Below are 17,145 nucleotides of genomic sequence, written 5' to 3'. Positions count from 1 at the left end.
CCTGACCCTCTGCAGGTACTTGGTGGTTGCAGCTTTTCTAGCGGCCTCTTCATGGTTCCCATTCGCCTGCGGGATCCCCAAGTACTTGTAACTGTCCTCTATGTCTGCAATGTTGCCTTCTGGTAGTTCAATCCCCTCAGTTCTGACTACCTTCCCTCTCTTTGTTACCATCCGACTACACTTCTCCAGTCCGAACGACATTCCAATGTCATTGCTGTATAGCCTGGTAGTGTGGATCAGTGAATCGATGTCTCGTTCACTCTTGGCATACAGCTTGATGTCATCCATGTACAGGAGGTGGCTGACAACTGCTCCGTTCCGTAGTCGGTATCCGTAGCCAGTCTTGTTAATGATCTCACTGAGGGGGTTCAGGCCTATGCAGAACAGCAGTGGGGACAGAGCATCTCCTTGGTAGATCCCGCACTTGATGGTGACTTGTGCTATGGGCTTGGAGTTGGCCTCTAGTGTTGTACGCCACATCCCCATTGAGTTCCTGATGAAGGCTCTTAGGGTCCCATTGATCTTGTACAATTCTAGGCATTCCAGTATCCAGCTGTGGGGCATTGAGTCATAGGCCTTCTTGTAATCAATCCAGGCAGTGCACAGGTTGGTCAGTCTGGTCTTGCAGTCTCGGCTGATTGTTCTGTCTACCAGTAGCTGGTGTTTTGCGCCTCTGGTATTCTTGCCAATTCCTTTCTGTGTCCCGCTCATGTATTGACCCATGTGCCTGTTCATCTTAGCCGATATGATGCCTGACAGGAGCTTCCATGTAGTACTGAGGCAGGTTATTGGTCGGTAGTTGGAGGGGACCGGTCCCTTCTTGGGGTCCTTGGGGATCAGGACCGTCCGGCCTTCAGTTAGCCATTCCGGGTGTCTCTCGTTAACTAGCAGCTGGTTCATTTGTGCTGCCAGACGCTCGTGGAGTGCAGTTAGCTTCTTCAGCCAGTAGGCGTGAACCATGTCGGGCCCTGGTGCTGTCCAACTCTTCATACTGGAGACCCTTTCTTGGATATCTGCCACTGTGATGGTTACTGGACCCTGTTCAGGGAGGTCGCTGTGGTCTGCCCTCAGATCCTCTAGCCACTGAGCATTGCCGTTATGGGTTGCATCCTTCTCCCATATGCTCTTCCAGTATTGCTCCGTCTCCAGCCTTGGTGGTGCTGTTCTCTTATTGTTCCCTTGCCACTGAGAGTACACCTTTGCTGGTTCTGTGGAGAACAGCTGGTTTATTCTCCTGCCTTCTATCTCTCTGGTGTACCTCCTCAAGCGGCTGGCCAAGGCTGTGAGTCTTTGCTTGGCAGTTTCCAAGGCCTCAGGTATGGACAGCTTGCTGTATTTCTTAGGCACCTTATTCGTCGCACCTTTCTGCAACTCCGTTAGTTGGCTAACCTCTCTCCGTGCTACTTTGATCTACTTTGATATATATATATATATATATATATATATATATATATATATATATATATATATATACATATACATATACACACACACACACACACATACATACATACACACACATACACACATATATATATATATATATATACATATACATACATATATATATACATACACATACACACATATACACATACCAACAAACCCGTGCATGCGCACACACATGAAAATATTAGACAAGAACACCCTATCAAATCTCTACCTTTTCCCTGTACCCTGTAAAAACCATATCCTTAAACCGCTTTTTAAACTGCGCCATGCTTGGACATTGCTTCATATCTTTACTTAGTCTGTTCCACAGCTTCACTCCACACACAGAGATGCAAAAACTTTTTAATGTTGTACGGATACGAGGATGTTTTAAATTTAATTCCCCCCTCAAATTGTATCCCCGTTCCCTTTTAGAAAACATTTTTAGAATATTGTCAGGAAGCAGGTTATTTATTGCTTTATATATAATTTGTGCTGTGAGAAAATGAACCAGATCTGTGAATTTTAGAATTTTTGATTTTAAGAATAGTGGATTTGTATGATCTCTGTAACCAGTTTTATGGATTATCCTTATGGCCCTTTTTTGTAATATAAAGATTGATGATAGCGAACATTTGTAAGTATTGCCCCAAACCTCTGCACAGTAATTCAAATACGGTGCAATCAGGGAACAATAGAGAATGTGGAGTGATTTGTGGTCCAGAATGTGTTTTACTTTACTCAAGATTGAGACACTTCTTGAAATTTTGTTATGTATATGATTTATATGAGACTTCCAGTTTAATTTATCATCTATAATCACACCAAGAAACTTATGTTCAAGTACTCTTTCAATTTCCACACCATCTAAATGAATCTGCACTTGTGCATTTCTAAGGGAATTCCCAAATAAGATAATTTTAGTTTTACTTAGATTTAGCGATAGTTTGTTCCTGTTAAACCATTTTTTAATTTTGCACATTTCTGAAGTAATTGTATCCAGCAGCTCCTTTAGATTCCCCCCAGAACAAAAAATATTTGTGTCATCTGCAAATAATACTAATTTTAATATATCAGATGCCTTACAAATATCATTTATATAAATAATAAATAATTTTGGACCCAGTACAGAGCCTTGTGGAACACCACAAGCAATGTCCAAGCATGATGAGGAATGGACACCCAGCTTCACAAATTGTTTCCGGTCACTTAAATAATTTTTCACCCATTGCAGTACAACCCCCCTAATCCCATACCGTTCCAGTTTATTAATTAATATGTCATGATTGATTGTGTCGAATGCTTTCTTGAGATCCAGAAATACTCCAGCTGCATACTGTTTCTGATCTATAGCATTCGTAATCTCCTCAATTGATTCGATTAATGCCAGAGATGTTGATCTTTTTGATCTGAATCCATATTGACTGTCAGAGAGTAATTTATATTTATCTAAGAATTTGTCTAATCGTTTATTAAACAGGTTTTCTAGGATTTTGGAGAATTGTCAAACAAAACAAAGAACCACAGCGAGCACACACGACGTGGTGAACAGGAAGTGGGAACCTGACTCTGACTGACATGAAAGCACAAAGACTGAAAGGGAAATAAAGCTGCTGGTTACTCTGGAAAACAAAACCAAAGGCTTAGGTGAGAGAAGCACGCTCGCTCTGCCGCTGACAGCCGCAGACGATGACGCGGAAACCAAAACGAATAACCAGCTCGATTTACTCCTGAATCTAATCCGGCCACGTCATCATTACGGATTCTGACATCACGGTGAGCTAACTGTAGAAATAACAGACAGAAAGGAATCGGCCAATCAGACGACAGCTTTACTCACATCCTCTTTCAAACACAGCAGGCCAAAGCACACCATCTCACATGTGACACCTGAACCTTCACAGCAAAGGTAAAGATATTTTCTCACCTTCGTCGTTCTTCAGCCGGTCCAGCTGCCCTTTCTCCATCAGCGCCTCGGCCTCCTTCACAAAGGCGATCATCCCTCCGAACGGCGGAGAGAGAATCTCCTCGATGAACTCCTGCAGAGGACGAGAGGAGGAAGGAAGACGACAGGATCAGGAACTAAAGTGTTCGAAGTTACTTAGAAATCTAGTAAAAGTACTTTCAAGCTTAAAACAGCCGTTCACGTGCACGCTGACCTAAGCTGTTACACGTTTATAAAGTGTGAAAATATTTTCACCACAGCAGATCACCTGCTGCCTCCACCTCCAACCCTCTGCATGTCCTCCTTCACTACATCCTCTCAGGTCCTCCTCGTCTCCTCCTGCCTGGCAGCTCCATCATAACCTCCCTCCCTCCTCTGCACATGCTCAGACCACCTCAGCCTCTCTGACTCGTAGCTGTCCCTCTCATGGACTCATCTCCATCCTTCTTACTCTCAGTGAACATCTGAACCTCTGCTGCTCGGCCTCCACTGTCTCCAAATCACCACAGCAGGTCTCACTACCATCTTTAAACAGTCTCTCACCCTTGCTGCTCTCCTTCTGTCACTCGTCTCCACCCGCTCCACCCTACCTGCACTCTGTTCTTCGTCTCTCTTTGGAAAGTTGACCCCAGGTATTTAAGCTCATCCACCTTCTCTGCCTCGCTACCTGCATGCTCATGTCTCCACTCTGGCTACACATCACAGTGTCGTCTGCTCCACCCTCACAGACTCCTCCCCCACTGTCACATGCAATATATCTGCATCCAGCAGATGTCGCTATTGGGTGACAGGCTGTGCACGCAGTAATGAGAACGTGCTTCGTACGTCCTCTGTCAGCAGCAAGTGAATTATTATTCAGTAATGCCAGTGTTCACAAGATGCTTCCAAAGGAAACACACACACACACACACACACACACACACACACACACACACACACACACACACACACACACACACACACTTTAAACAGAAGTGACATAAAACTATTCAAAGTTATTACTTGCAGAAGGGAAATATGAAAACCTTCTGAAATAAGCATGACATCAGAAACCTGAGTGAAACAGCTGAGTGACCCACGGTGACGATGATCATATTTACCTGAGTTCTGGCCAGCAGCAGCTGCTGGAAGCCTTCCACCTCTTTACTGTCGTCTGCTGCCCTCTCCTGGACACAGCAGAGAAACACCAGCAGCACCATCAGCCACACAGAAATCCAACTTTTCTTTTCCATAAACAGAATATTTTCCCCACGTCAGCACAGATCCTGAGGGGAGTGTCGTGTTGTTGATGGTGCTGGTCGTGGCGCTCACCATGAGGACGCTGAGCATCATGTCGTAGTTGTTGATGAGGAAGATGAGCTGATCTCTCCTCGACGGGAACTCTGCCGCCATCTTCAGCACGAAGTTTTCAACCTCAATCTGGAGACAGAATCACAACAAATCACTGAACACAAATTCAGTCTGTGTGTGTGTGTGTGTGTGTGTGTGTGTGTGTGTGTGTCTGTGTGTGTGTGTGTGTGTGTGTGTGTGTCTGTGTGTGTGTGTGTGTGTGTGTGTGTGTGTCTGTGTGTGTGTGTGTGTGTGTCTGTGTGTGTGTGTCTGTGTGTGTGTGTGTGTGTCTGTGTGTGTGTGTGTGTGTGTCTGTGTGTGTGTGTGTGTGTCTGTGTGTGTGTGTGTGTGTGTGTGTGTGTGTGTTACCTGCAGCTGTCCCAGCAGAGCGTTGGTCCTCTCGTTGGGGAACGTCTGGTTGATGCTGACGATGGCTGAGGAGAACTCTGCGTAACGGCGAGTGATCTGAAACCACACACACACACACACACACACACACACACACACACACACACACACACACAGCCGTGTGAGTGGAGTGTGCAGCAAACACAGTGCTGTGCGATGTGCAGTGTGTGTACATACGTAGTGTGGTCTGGTGTCCAGTACTCCCAGTTTCTGAGGGTCTGTGTTTCTGATGCTGCTGATGTTCATCTCCAGAATGAGCTCAAACCTCGGCCACAGCAGCTCCAGCACCGCCTCCCAGTACCTGACAGACAGCACCAACACCATCAGCCTCCATCAATCTGAACACCTCCCTCTCTGCAGAGGAAGCGTCTGTACGCCGCCCAGCTGCAAACAGCCGTGTGACACCGGCTGATGTAACCACGAGCACTTATCAGCTAAACAGGAGATGGTGGGATTGGGAGGAGGTGGAGACACTAAAAGAGTCAGAGTACAGCAACACTACAGGAACAGAGGAGGAGACTGACTTGTCGAGAGCTGGGATGTTCCTCTTGGCCGTGATGGCTCTGAACCGGAGGATGATGTGGATGCAGAGGAAGACGGCGATGCTGTCGTAGCAGTCGGACACGTAGGTGGACATGCTCTTCTGCAGGAGGAGACAGAGAGCGGGGCTGACACGCGCTGCAGCCACGAGCAAAAAAAGCTCCTGAGCGACAGTCGTGCAGCCGCACGCTGCAGCCACGCGCTGCAGCCACACACTGCACGACTGTCGCTCAGGAGCTTTTTTGGTTTTTATGACTTTAAGTTTGGTTTCATGTAAGCTGAACTGTGACCCCCAGGAACACCAGTGGCTCCACTTAAAAACATCACTGCATGCACTTCCCTTTTACCTGAATTTCTTCAGCATTTCCAGGACTGAGATGTTTGCAGATTGCACAGCAAAACTCAACATGTTCCTCCTCTCTGCTGAACATGTGTTTAGTTTATCACCCGAGGATTCTGCTTAGTGACAAACTCACGGAGAACACAGCTGTTTATACCAGCGTGTCCTGTTACATCAGTGCTTTGAATATCAGTGATAGCAAAACAAAACACGCTGCTCAAAGCCTGTTTATGACAAGGTCAGATAATAAATGTGGTTTGAATTGACCAAACAAACGTTTCTGCTGGAGAGGAAAGAGAGGGAAGCCTGCAGCTCTGACAGGAGGCGGGGTTCTCACCAGGAACATGCTGAGAGTCTTTCCCATGATGCTGTTGAAGAGGTCGAGGGCGGAGTTTCCAGCCACCATGAAGAAGTCAGACAGGAAGAGGTATTCTCTGCAGCTGTTGTCGAGCAGAGCGTAGTGCTGGCTGCGAAACAGCGTCTCATAGGGATACTGTGGAGAGCGAGAGGGAGAGTTAGACCTCAGACGACCTCCGTGGCACAGATCGGCTGCACAGACTGTAGCTAAACGATGGACACGCTGTGATGTCACCCATTAGTTTGTGAAGTCTCGTGTTCAGCGCTGTGACTGTCGCCATCTCGGAGTCTGAAACAATTTGCTGAGCGCAACAACAAAAACTACACATTTCTATGGCAACAACCTGTCAATCACAGAGTGGACACGCCCTTAAAGGACGCCCCCTTCAGCTGACTACAAAGACTGCAGACCTCTGCAGCTGTTTCCATCTGTGTCTATGACGAGGTCACTGCTCCCAAACTGCAGTGAAAATTAAAAATCTCATAATCTGCCACAAGATGTCAGCGCTGAGCAACGGAGCTCAGCTGGAATTTAAACTGGATCCTAAAATCATTCCCGTCTCATTAAAAGCGAGGACGTGCATCCTGTTTGTCCTGAAGGGGGCGTGTCTCGTGCTACAGACGCTGGTTTGTTCACAGGGAATTTTATTTTCTTGTAAATGGCAGATCTGCAGGATGCGTTTGGGTTGAGCAGCTCGATCTGCGGCAGCGCCGTCTCTCACCCTGCTGTCTCCTCTCTGAGCCGTGTGCGGGACCAGGATGGGCCCCTCCAGCTCGGCCGGGCTCAGGATGGCCCCCCTCTGGCCCAGAGTGAAGATGGTGTTCCTGCTCTTCAGAGACGGTTTGGAGAAGAAACCTGCAGCGGCGAGTCAAGGAGCCTCAAACAGTCTGAAAATGTGAAGCAGGCGTCAGAGCGCCGCGCACACGGTGAGCAGGCGTGACACAAACAACAGACCGTGAAGGATATCTTTCTTGGCTGTGTCCTCGACTCCCATCAGGTCGTCTTTGTCTGCCACCTCCTCGTACTGCGGGACACGCAAACATCAGCTGTTATCCACACGAAGACGGCGTGCAGCCACATCGACACAAACACAGCGAGGGCGCGACCCCGCCGCTCACCCACCTGCACTTTGAGCAGCCTGCCGCTGTACGACTTGAAGTAACTGTAGTAAATCTTGCTCATGGTGTCCACGTACTCGTCTCGGATCTCCTTGGCGACCGTTCTCTCATTGGCCAGAAGGAACTGGTAGAAGAACCTGCAGTGAAAACAACAACAGCATCGATCAGCTTCTTCACTTTGTGTCCAGTTATTTCTAACGCACAATTAAAAACAAGTTCAACACAACAAAAAAATAACAAACAGACGGTAAAAAGATGGGTGGAGCTTCCAGGTCAGGAAACAGAAGGTGGAAACGTGATGTCAGCGAGTGACGTCGCCGTGACTACGTCCACCTTTAAGTTTAAAAACTCACCTCAAATAAAACTAACGCAGACGTGTGCACAGACTTATCAACAGTCCAACATATCGAATAACTCAAATCAATAAAAACAAAACTAAGTGTAGTGTTGGTAAAGCAGCAGGTAAATACACCTGAGGATACAGAGGAGTCTCTGCACAGACTTCACCTGGATCCGCCCCGTGAACCATGCGGCAGGATTCTGCGTCACGTGACAAACGAGGAGCGGAACAGAAACCAGTGTTTTTAAAGACGTTTCAGTTCCTCGGGTGTAAAAATGGACTTCTTGCTCTTTAAATGGACAGAAGCGACAAAGAAAAGACGTCTGTAGGTTCAGCGTAATGCAGACTGTGAGTGGACCCGAACGCTCAGATTTATGTCAGAAATGTGCAGAAGCTCAGCTGTGCTCACCGGTACTTCAGCAGAGTGTTCTGTGGGATCTGGTAGTTGGTCATCGGTTTCCTGAAGGAGTAAATCTTCTGAAGAATGAACTCTCTGATCTTTGACACGGCCTGAGGAGAACAAAGAGTGTGGATATAAGCACAAAGATATAAAACCTGATAAGTAGGCAGAGGAATGAGTTAAACGCCTTCGTGTGGCGCGGGTACATTAAGCACTCTGCCTGAAAGACCTCAGGAGAGCAGCTCAGCAGGTTTCTGACTTATTAATGAGGACTTCCTCTCATTTCCTGTTTGTTATGGACTTTAACTGTAAACGTGATTCCAAAGAGTCGGGAACTTTCCTCCTGCCCGTCTCTCACCTTGAGTTTGAGGCGGTCCACGATGTCCTGGATGTCGGAGCAAGCCAGCGTCTCTCTGAAGCTCAGCTCTTTGGCAAAGTTGATCTTAGTGTTGAGCTCGTGGAGCTGCTCCAGAAACTCCTGCTCCGTCACAGGACTGTCCAGGATGGTGCTGCCAACACACACGACCAGCAGATTAAGTCATGCAATCACCACAAACCACTGATGGCTGGTTAATCCATCAGGAACAACTCTGAGGTCTCTGCAAACTGAGCGCCATCCAACAAATCACTCATTACAATACAGACACTTTTTCTTTGCGGCGACAGCCGTCAAACCTACGAGATCATGGCCCCGGGCACCACCAGCTCATCCACCAGCTGGCTGAGGTGGCTGCGCACGGCCTGCCGGTTCTTCAGCCGCACGTTCATGCTGACCGACTGCTGCTGCAGGGTCTGGATCTCACTGCTGATGGAGGACAGGTCGCTCTGGAAGCCGCTCAGCATGCCCTCCATACGCTGAGAGACACACAGCCGTGAGGTTAGACTGAATCTGCTTTAACAAGAGGACAGCGCTCCCATGACAGTTTGAAAAAGTGCCCGCCTCTCACTTTCCCACTTGAACTGGACCCACCTAAAAACTTAACTGAGCACCGAGGACGGAAAAGAATCCGCTCTGATGCAGAGCGACGAGTAACCACAGCAGCCGTGCTGCTTTTAGTGAGCACACTGTGACGTAAAGCGCCTTTATTACTTTAAGCTTGTGTGCAGAAAACTGAAGTAAGGGTGCAGAATGACAGGAAGGTGTCTCTCAGGTACATCTGTCCCGCCTCTGCACAGCTGCACAGTGAAGACGTGTTCTTCTGCTGACGCTTCTGTGAGAACTCAGCTCAGAAGATGTGACAGGGAAACAAAACGCGTCTCAACTCCTTCACAGAAAACTCGAATCACTCTCAAATATCCACAAGACTCCATCCCAGCAAGAGTTTTCTGTATAAATGTCACACATGATTATTTTCTGTCTGTCTCAGTCGTCTCACCTCCAGGATGGAGTCACAGGCAGTGATCTGGTTGTGCAGCAGGGCGATGTTCTGACTCTCTTTGATGTCTGCACGATGAGCGCTCAGGAAAACATCATCAGTGACGGGTGTTAGTGTGTGGTTATACATTATTAGGTGAAGGTATTCAAACTGGGAGCTGTGAAGGATACAGTCTTTGATGGAGGCTTGTTCAATCCTCTGCAGCTCTGCCTCCACCTGTTTGGAGTACTGACGGAGGTCGACACCCTGAAAACCGACGGGAGGAAACTGAAATGTATTATCTGTGCTTTGAAAGAGGAAGTGTAGAGTAATAATTATTTTATAGAACCTTTCAAAACAAAAGTAACAAATCCCTTCACATTAAAAGCGTCAGCTTAACTCTTAGGTTAGATTTTCTACCTTTGCTGCTTTCTACAGACAAAGTGTTCGTAGAAAGCAGCACACACACACACACACACGCACACACGCACACGCACGCACGCACGCACACACACACAGCAGCAGCAAACCAAAACATCACTGCTGCAAAGAAACCACAACTGAGGGAGACCGGGAGGAGGGAGACAACCAGGCCCGGACGTCAGAGCAGAGGACGTGTTATATATTAGACTTCTGTTCTTTCAGTTCTCACTGTTTTGAGCGCTTCCTTCACCAGGTCGTCTTCCAGGTTGGCCTGAATGTGAACTGCAGCAGACAAAAGGGAACAACAGTTAGTGACAAGCGAAACCTTCAAGCAAGGCAGCACCGAGGAAGCTGTAACAAGTGCCACCTCAGCCGAGCTTTAATATGAAGTCTTTTCCTTACTGTCCACTTCATCCAGGATAAACTCGTCCGTAGTGATGTCCAGCTCTCCCAGGTTCAGGTTAGCGATGTCTGCTTCAGTCTTCTGGGTGAAACACAACCAGTGTGTCTTCAGTGGTGATAATTAACAGGATGAAACTGTCAAAACTTACTGACATTAAAGCTTTCTTTGGTTTTCATTCACTCACTTGTTTATTCCAGCCAATGAGAAAACATACACTTACTGGCCACTTTGTTAGGTACACCTGTTTGTCTGTCCTTTAACTCAAATATCTAGACCTGTGGACATGTACAGATGACCTGCTGTAGTTCAAACTAAGCATCAGAATGTGGAGAAAAGGTGATCTAAGTGACTGCGAGGGTGGTATGTTGGTCTGAGTGTTTCCGAATCTGCTGATCTGCCGGGATTGTCCCACAACTGCAGTTTACACAGAAGTAGGGCTGTGCGATATGACCAAAATCTCATATCCCGATATAAGAATTCTATCGTCCGATAACGATATAAATCACAAACGTGTAACATTTTCTGTAAATTCTGTGAATCTCGGGCAGCTCGACTTGCGTGAAGTGTTTCCAGCTGCGTGTCGTGTAGCTGGAGTCGAGTGATGAAACGAGTCTAAGGTTTATTTTTTAGCACCTGGCGGCTCTTTTTTACTTCTCATCCGTAAATAATCTGCTCTTTCACGTGATTCGGTTTATTTTGAAAAGTCTCAACAGGATCTTGAGCTTTATTGTGAAAGGTGTATGTGGAAAATAAACAAGCGGACATGCAATGCTGTTACCGTCGCTGTTGCTAACGACAACGCATAAAAACAGGCGCTTGTCCGTCTGTAGTGTGGTTATATTAAACATAAGAGAAAGAGAACTTTAATAAATGAATATAGCCACTACAGTCACCATCAGAACGGTGAGAAAATATTGCCGTAAACAGTTTATTTTGCGACACCACGAAACAATCGACAGCGTAAAATGAAACGATAGACGTTTTTATATCGTCATCCCATACATATCGTTACATCGAACAGCCCTACACAAAAGGTCGGAAAAAGACCTTCTGCGCACAGCAGCTCACTGGAGGAGAACGGCCAGACTGCTTTGAGCCCGACTTACAACCAAGGAACAGCATAAGCAAATGGACTACGGGAGCAGAAGACCACAGCTGGTGTCACTCATGTCAGCTAAGAAGAGGAAACTGAGGCTACAGTTCGCACAGACTCACCAAAACTGGACACAGAAGATGAAAAAACATTTCCATTCCCATCCCTGCATAACCTCAGTGTCCACCAGGATAACACACCCTGTCTCAAAGCTCAGACCATCTTAAACTGGTTTCCTGAATGTGACGATGGGTTCACTGTACTCAGTTGGCCTCAACAGTCAGCAGAGTTGGATTAGTGGCCATGTATTAATTAATTTTTATTGTGTTCTGTGCTGCTGCTTACAATGACAATAAAACTCTTCTCTTATGTGATCTCACTCCAAAAGAGCATCTTTGGGATGTGGTGGAATGGGAGATTCTCATCATGGATGCAGCTGACAAGTCTGCAGCAACTGTGTGCTGATGTCATAATGATGTCATGTCAACATGGACCAAAATCTCTGAGGAATGTTATCAACAGCTGAATCTGAAGACTTAAACCGACTGAAGGAAAAATGAGCTCCATCCCGGTTACATCAAGGTGTACCTAATAAAGTGTCCGATGTGCGTATTTACACAGAGAGAAGTTGACTGAATAAACATCTGTTTTCTAGCCGTTGCACACACCACCTCCGCTGTGTTTGTATGACAGACTTAAACCAATAACAAACTGACTGATGCAGCAAAACAGTCCAAATCTGATAATAATCAATAATCAGCCATAATCAGGATTATTAATGCGGGACCAGAACGACAACTGATAAACATAAATCGCCTTTTCCTCCTCAGAAAAAGGAAGTCAATGCTTCCCATTAGCATCCAGCAGCAGCAGCGCTCAGTAGAATGAGTCCACCTGCTAACAGCTTCTTTGAGCTTCACGCAGCTAAAGCTTGCGCTCACCTGCGATTACCTCCGTGAAACTGAACGCAGGCGTCACGCAGAAAAAGAACATCTTACCTCGTCCTGTAAATACGCCATGGCGACTTCTGTCGGGTTCCCAGCTGTGTTTACATCGGGCCCAGCTCCAGCAGCGGTCGCGGTTCCCTCCGCCATTGCGGCCAACTTACGCTAACGTCAAAAAAAAAAAATACAAATCTAAAGTTCCACCTCGTAGTTAGCAAAAATATCGTATTATTAACCGAGCGCGGTATTATCACGATCGCGTGCCGTGGGTGATAAATCAGTGGGACTCAATAAACATTTATTTCGCGTGAGTTAACGAAACTAACCGCGTTAAGCCACGTATTTGCTTGTTTCTTTTGAACACAGTTTTTTTTTCCAGTCGGACGACTCGATAGTGACGGACCAACTTCCGTTCCCCGAAGGGGTCAAACTCTCGCGAGAGGCTTGCGGCTTCCTCTTCGCACGGAACCTGCTTCCAAGATGGTGAGTGTCTTTTCTGTCGGACTGAAATGTCTCAGAAATCCGCGATCATCCAACTTTAGTCGCGCTTGTTTGTCACATTTATACATCCGATAAATCCTCCACAGCCTACTTGAGTGGGCTGGTGCGGAATTTTCAGTTTATGGCTGGTAATTTGACGTTTTAGCGCAGTTTGCTGTGGGATGTGAGTGGAGCTGTGTCGACGAGCGCCAACAGTTAACTTCGTTTTTCCCTCCCGGTTATAAAGCGTCCACATGCCCGGCGTCTGCTGCTGGCACTCGTAGCTGTGGATGGAGACTCTGTGCTGCTTCAAACTTTAAGAAGCAGTCATAGTTCGAGGCGGTTACCCCTCAGAGCTAACAGGCTTTAGCCTCGCCAAGCATGTTGGTGGACCCTGGCCGGGAGCTGGAAGTACTCTGATGTAAATACACAGTATTTAAAATAGTCGAAGTACTGCTGGGATGTTTTTGAACAAAGCTGAAGCTGTTCAGAGCCGCAGCAGTCGATCTGTTTGGGCTAACGGGGCTGAACTAAGAGAAATCCTCATGAACCTCTAGCACACTGTGCAAATATATAGGTTAACATATAAAGATACATACAGCGTGAAGCTTGTAAACATGTATGTGTATTACTGCATGATCTTTGCAGAAACTACATGTTGCTGTGTGTGACTCACTTTGTTTCCCTCTGCGTCTCAGTCTCTGGTCATCCCTGAGAAGTTCCAGCACATTCTTCGTGTCCTGAACACGAACATTGATGGCAGGAGGAAGATCGCCTTCGCCATCACTGCCATCAAGGTGAGCTCCTCCCTGAGACTGTGCCGCTTGTTGCAACTGTTTTTCATCATCACATCAGTTGCGCTGTGTTTTTTGTGATTGTCGGCGTGTTGTTAACACTTTGTCTCTTCTCAGGGTGTTGGCAGACGTTACGCTCATGTTGTCCTGAGGAAAGCCGACATCGACCTGAACAAGAGGGCCGGAGAGCTGACTGAGGAGGAGGTGAGGATTGTTCAGAGCTTTGAATGAAAACGGCGACTTGTGATGCTTTTGTGTTGTCAGGAGATTTTGTCACTGGAGCTTTAGTGGTGGTTCTGAATCTGGGCAACAAGTATCACGAGTATTGATTTGTGAAGCGTTTGGAGGGTCGGCCCTCTGCAGGCCGGTCTCTGAGGCTATAGAAATATTTCAATCGTCCTCAGAGCAGCGTCTTGTTTTATTGCATGAAGGCAAAGAGACGGCACTTTGTTCTGTGACGAACGGTACTCACAAGTCGGAGGAGTAAGTGTGGCTACCAGCAGCAGGTTAACGTTGGCACTAGAGCAGGGCGATATGACCAAAAATATTTATCACCATATACATTTGAAAATTCGCGGTAACGATATAACTGACGATATAATTGACACTAGACAAAATACTTTACAACTCCACAACTTTATTAGTGCAAAAAAAACAAAACCCATCAATGTATTTGCACTTAAACAAGCAGCTGTTTATCTGCATTAAAGTTATATAAACATGTAACAGTGCAAATGCAAACTCCTCGCTGACAGTTTAACCAAAAGGCATTTCCAGTGGAAACTGGCCGACACATCCTCAGCATAACCATGTATAACATCCACACAACTTAAAAAGAGGTTATACACACACAATACGGTAACATCATGTTGAAGCACAGTACATATCACTCCACGAGGCTCCGCCTACGATAGCCGTAATGCTCCGACAATCCATCGAGCGGTACGGCTTCGTAGCTCAGCAAAGTCGTACTGAAACATTTGACAGATTTTCGAGCGCCGTGCACATAAAATCGTTTCGAGGTCAGTAAACACAACCAGAGTTCATACATAAGGCACACGGGATTATAAGGGGCTCTGTCGACTTTCAGAAAAATCAAAGGATGATTTTAAGTGCGCCGTATTTTCCAAAAAACACTGTAATAACGACGGCCCGCTAGCATGCGCTACCAGAAATAGTGCTTTGTTGTGCTGAACCAGTTCCACACCAGTGAAGCTGCAGCATTTTTACAAACCAGTCCAGGTTCATCTGTTTCAGTCAACGATCCACTTTTGCTCTTCTCGTTCTGCGTCGCCGCCATGTGCGTATGTAAACAAAGGCACTGCGCATGCGCGTTTCACCCATATTCTATCGTGATATTTCATTTTCTTATCGTTGCCCAGCATTACACCGGTGTTACCGTGAACGGTATGATATAGCCCCGCCCTAGTTGGCACACCTGTGCAGAAGGTGGTCACACCGTGCCGTGTGAGTGTGTATCTGCCACTGCAGTGCTCCAGTTTTTACACATTTAGACAAACTAGGGGGTAAAGAAGCACCTCCCGTCTCAAAGGGGTGCAGAGTGACGTAATCATCAAAGACATCATTGGTTTAGCTGAGGCTGCTCGGTGGACTTTTCTGTCTGCAGAGCATTTTGCTTCACATCAGGATCAAAATATTTTATTGATTCCTAGATGAAGTTTGTCCTGACTTTGACGTAAGGCAGCAGATGTTTCCTCGGGCGTCACATTGTAGGCAGACGGCGTCAGTCTCCCAGACATAAACGCTTCATTAGATCCTTTCCTGTCGATCACCATATTCAGTTTCCTTGCGTAGTAACCGGAGCTGCTTGGTTGTCAGGTCGAGCGTGTGGTGACCATCATGCAGAATCCTCGCCAGTACAAAATCCCAGACTGGTTCCTCAACAGGCAGAAGGACGTGAAGGACGGCAAATACAGCCAGGTGGGTGATCGCAGCTGCTGCTTTGTCTTCCAAGAATCTAAATGATAAAGTCAATTTTTGGCTCAAACCTGAACGAGGTTCACACCAAGGTATTTGATTGGACGAGCTAGTTCGAGGCACCCCGTGACCATCTCTGTGTCTGATTTCAGGTCCTCGCCAACAGCCTGGATAACAAGTTGAGAGAAGATCTGGAGAGGCTGAAGAAGATCAGGGCTCACCGTGGTCTCAGGCACTTCTGGGGGTAAGAGCTCGGTCCTTGTATTCATTCACACTGCTGTGAGAAGGCTCTGCATCGACGCGTCCTCCGTTTACCCGAGTCTGCACACATCTGTGAGCGGGACACGTCCTGCAGAGTTCAGAGACTTCATGAACGTTTGTGTCACACTTGAGTAAACGAGGCGTCTGCAGAGTGAGCCTGTCCTGAAAAACTTGAACTGTGAGCTCAGAAACGCTGGTGCCGCCTCTGCGTGCGTCCACACTAACAGGCTAAAGTCGTGTGACTGTAGAGCACAGATGCAGCGACTTCTGCACCAACGGTCTAAAAAAAAATGCTTTTTTTACCCAATTTTTGTTTCTAAAAACAACGAGAGCCACATATAAAGACATTCGTTTTTAATTTTGATAAAACGGAGGCAGTTTAATGTCCTCCTAGGTGGCCCTTGTGGAGCAAAATTTAGTATTTTGGTCTAGACAACCCAAAACGTGACGTCCGGATATGTGGATGCCGGGTCCTAGGAGGTTAATAATGGGCTCAAACATTGTGATGCATGTTGTCCTGCTGATTTACAGACCAGTTAAACATCCTGTTTATGTTCCTGAAGCAGATGTTTGAGTTTCCTGATGGTGGAGAGGTTATAAGTTTGTCTTTAAGCTGAAGCACGTTTCCAACGTGGAGCAGTCGGTCTGATAAAAGCCTTTAAAAACAAATGAAATCCTCAACTATGTTGTTCAGTCCTTTGTTACAGACGTCCTAACCTGGTTTGTCTCTCTCCCTGCAGTCTGCGTGTGCGCGGTCAGCACACCAAGACCACCGGCCGTCGTGGTCGCACCGTCGGCGTGTCCAAGAAGAAGTAAACTGCCCCGCTTCCCTTTGTTTCAATAAAGCACCACAGTTCACAAAATGTTCTCGTCCCCTGTGCTGCTTTACTTCTCTCACCAACACACCGCTGGGAGCTCCTTGGTGATTTATTTTGAAGGGACGTGGCGTCTCGGTGGACCTCGGTGAAGCAGTTTTAATGTTGTATTTAAATGTTGCAGTGCACAGCTGAACATGTTCTGCAGGATTTCAAACAGAAATCTGATATTTGAGGCTGTTAGTACAGATGGAGCTGCTCAGCAGGGGAAATGGATCAGGAGTAAAAGGCCCAGTGACACGGACACGAGTGCTCGGAGTACACTGAATACATCTGCACTTCAGACAAAACTTATTTCCCTGCTTTGCCTCAGAGGCAGGTTCAGAGCAGCAGCCTTCATTGTACAGAATGAAACCAGGATAGAGAAGCC

The 17,145-nt window shown here is 46.8% G+C and overlaps 2 protein-coding genes across 2 annotated transcripts in view; one reads left to right on the top strand and one right to left on the bottom strand.

Moving 5' to 3' along the window:
• Positions 1 to 12,793, bottom strand: part of vps52 (VPS52 subunit of GARP complex) — a 17,727-nt gene extending 4,934 nt beyond the window's left edge. Inside the window, exons 1-18 of the mRNA XM_085346058.1 lie at positions 12,482 to 12,793; positions 10,390 to 10,471; positions 10,217 to 10,269; positions 9,756 to 9,831; positions 9,586 to 9,653; positions 8,889 to 9,064; positions 8,568 to 8,718; positions 8,219 to 8,319; positions 7,474 to 7,606; positions 7,320 to 7,375; positions 7,073 to 7,208; positions 6,331 to 6,486; positions 5,638 to 5,756; positions 5,291 to 5,414; positions 5,075 to 5,170; positions 4,688 to 4,795; positions 4,477 to 4,542; positions 3,359 to 3,470 (exon numbers count right to left, since the gene is read on the bottom strand). Coding sequence (XP_085202184.1) covers positions 3,359 to 3,470; positions 4,477 to 4,542; positions 4,688 to 4,795; positions 5,075 to 5,170; positions 5,291 to 5,414; positions 5,638 to 5,756; positions 6,331 to 6,486; positions 7,073 to 7,208; positions 7,320 to 7,375; positions 7,474 to 7,606; positions 8,219 to 8,319; positions 8,568 to 8,718; positions 8,889 to 9,064; positions 9,586 to 9,653; positions 9,756 to 9,831; positions 10,217 to 10,269; positions 10,390 to 10,471; positions 12,482 to 12,577 — 1,909 coding nt within the window. The 5' untranslated portion in view covers positions 12,578 to 12,793. The remainder of the gene's footprint in view (positions 1 to 3,358; positions 3,471 to 4,476; positions 4,543 to 4,687; positions 4,796 to 5,074; positions 5,171 to 5,290; positions 5,415 to 5,637; positions 5,757 to 6,330; positions 6,487 to 7,072; positions 7,209 to 7,319; positions 7,376 to 7,473; positions 7,607 to 8,218; positions 8,320 to 8,567; positions 8,719 to 8,888; positions 9,065 to 9,585; positions 9,654 to 9,755; positions 9,832 to 10,216; positions 10,270 to 10,389; positions 10,472 to 12,481) is intronic.
• Positions 12,794 to 12,863: 70 nt separating this feature from the next.
• On the top strand, positions 12,864 to 16,783 carry rps18 (ribosomal protein S18). The gene is made up of 6 exons (XM_085345883.1): positions 12,864 to 12,910; positions 13,606 to 13,704; positions 13,819 to 13,905; positions 15,541 to 15,642; positions 15,792 to 15,883; positions 16,641 to 16,783. Exons 1-6 carry the CDS (start codon positions 12,908 to 12,910, stop codon positions 16,714 to 16,716), a joined length of 459 nt encoding a protein of 152 aa, XP_085202009.1. The 5' UTR covers positions 12,864 to 12,907; the 3' UTR covers positions 16,717 to 16,783.
• Positions 16,784 to 17,145: the final 362 nt, after the last annotated feature.

Source organism: Diplotaxodon limnothrissa, linkage group LG22, assembly GCF_057381915.1.
Source record: "Diplotaxodon limnothrissa isolate DT_005_m linkage group LG22, D_limnothrissa_male_GT1.1, whole genome shotgun sequence".
Classification (NCBI taxonomy): Eukaryota; Metazoa; Chordata; class Actinopteri; order Cichliformes; family Cichlidae; genus Diplotaxodon; species Diplotaxodon limnothrissa.
The sequence above is the reverse complement of the archived record's forward strand: the minus strand, read 5'-3'. Positions and strand labels throughout refer to the sequence as shown.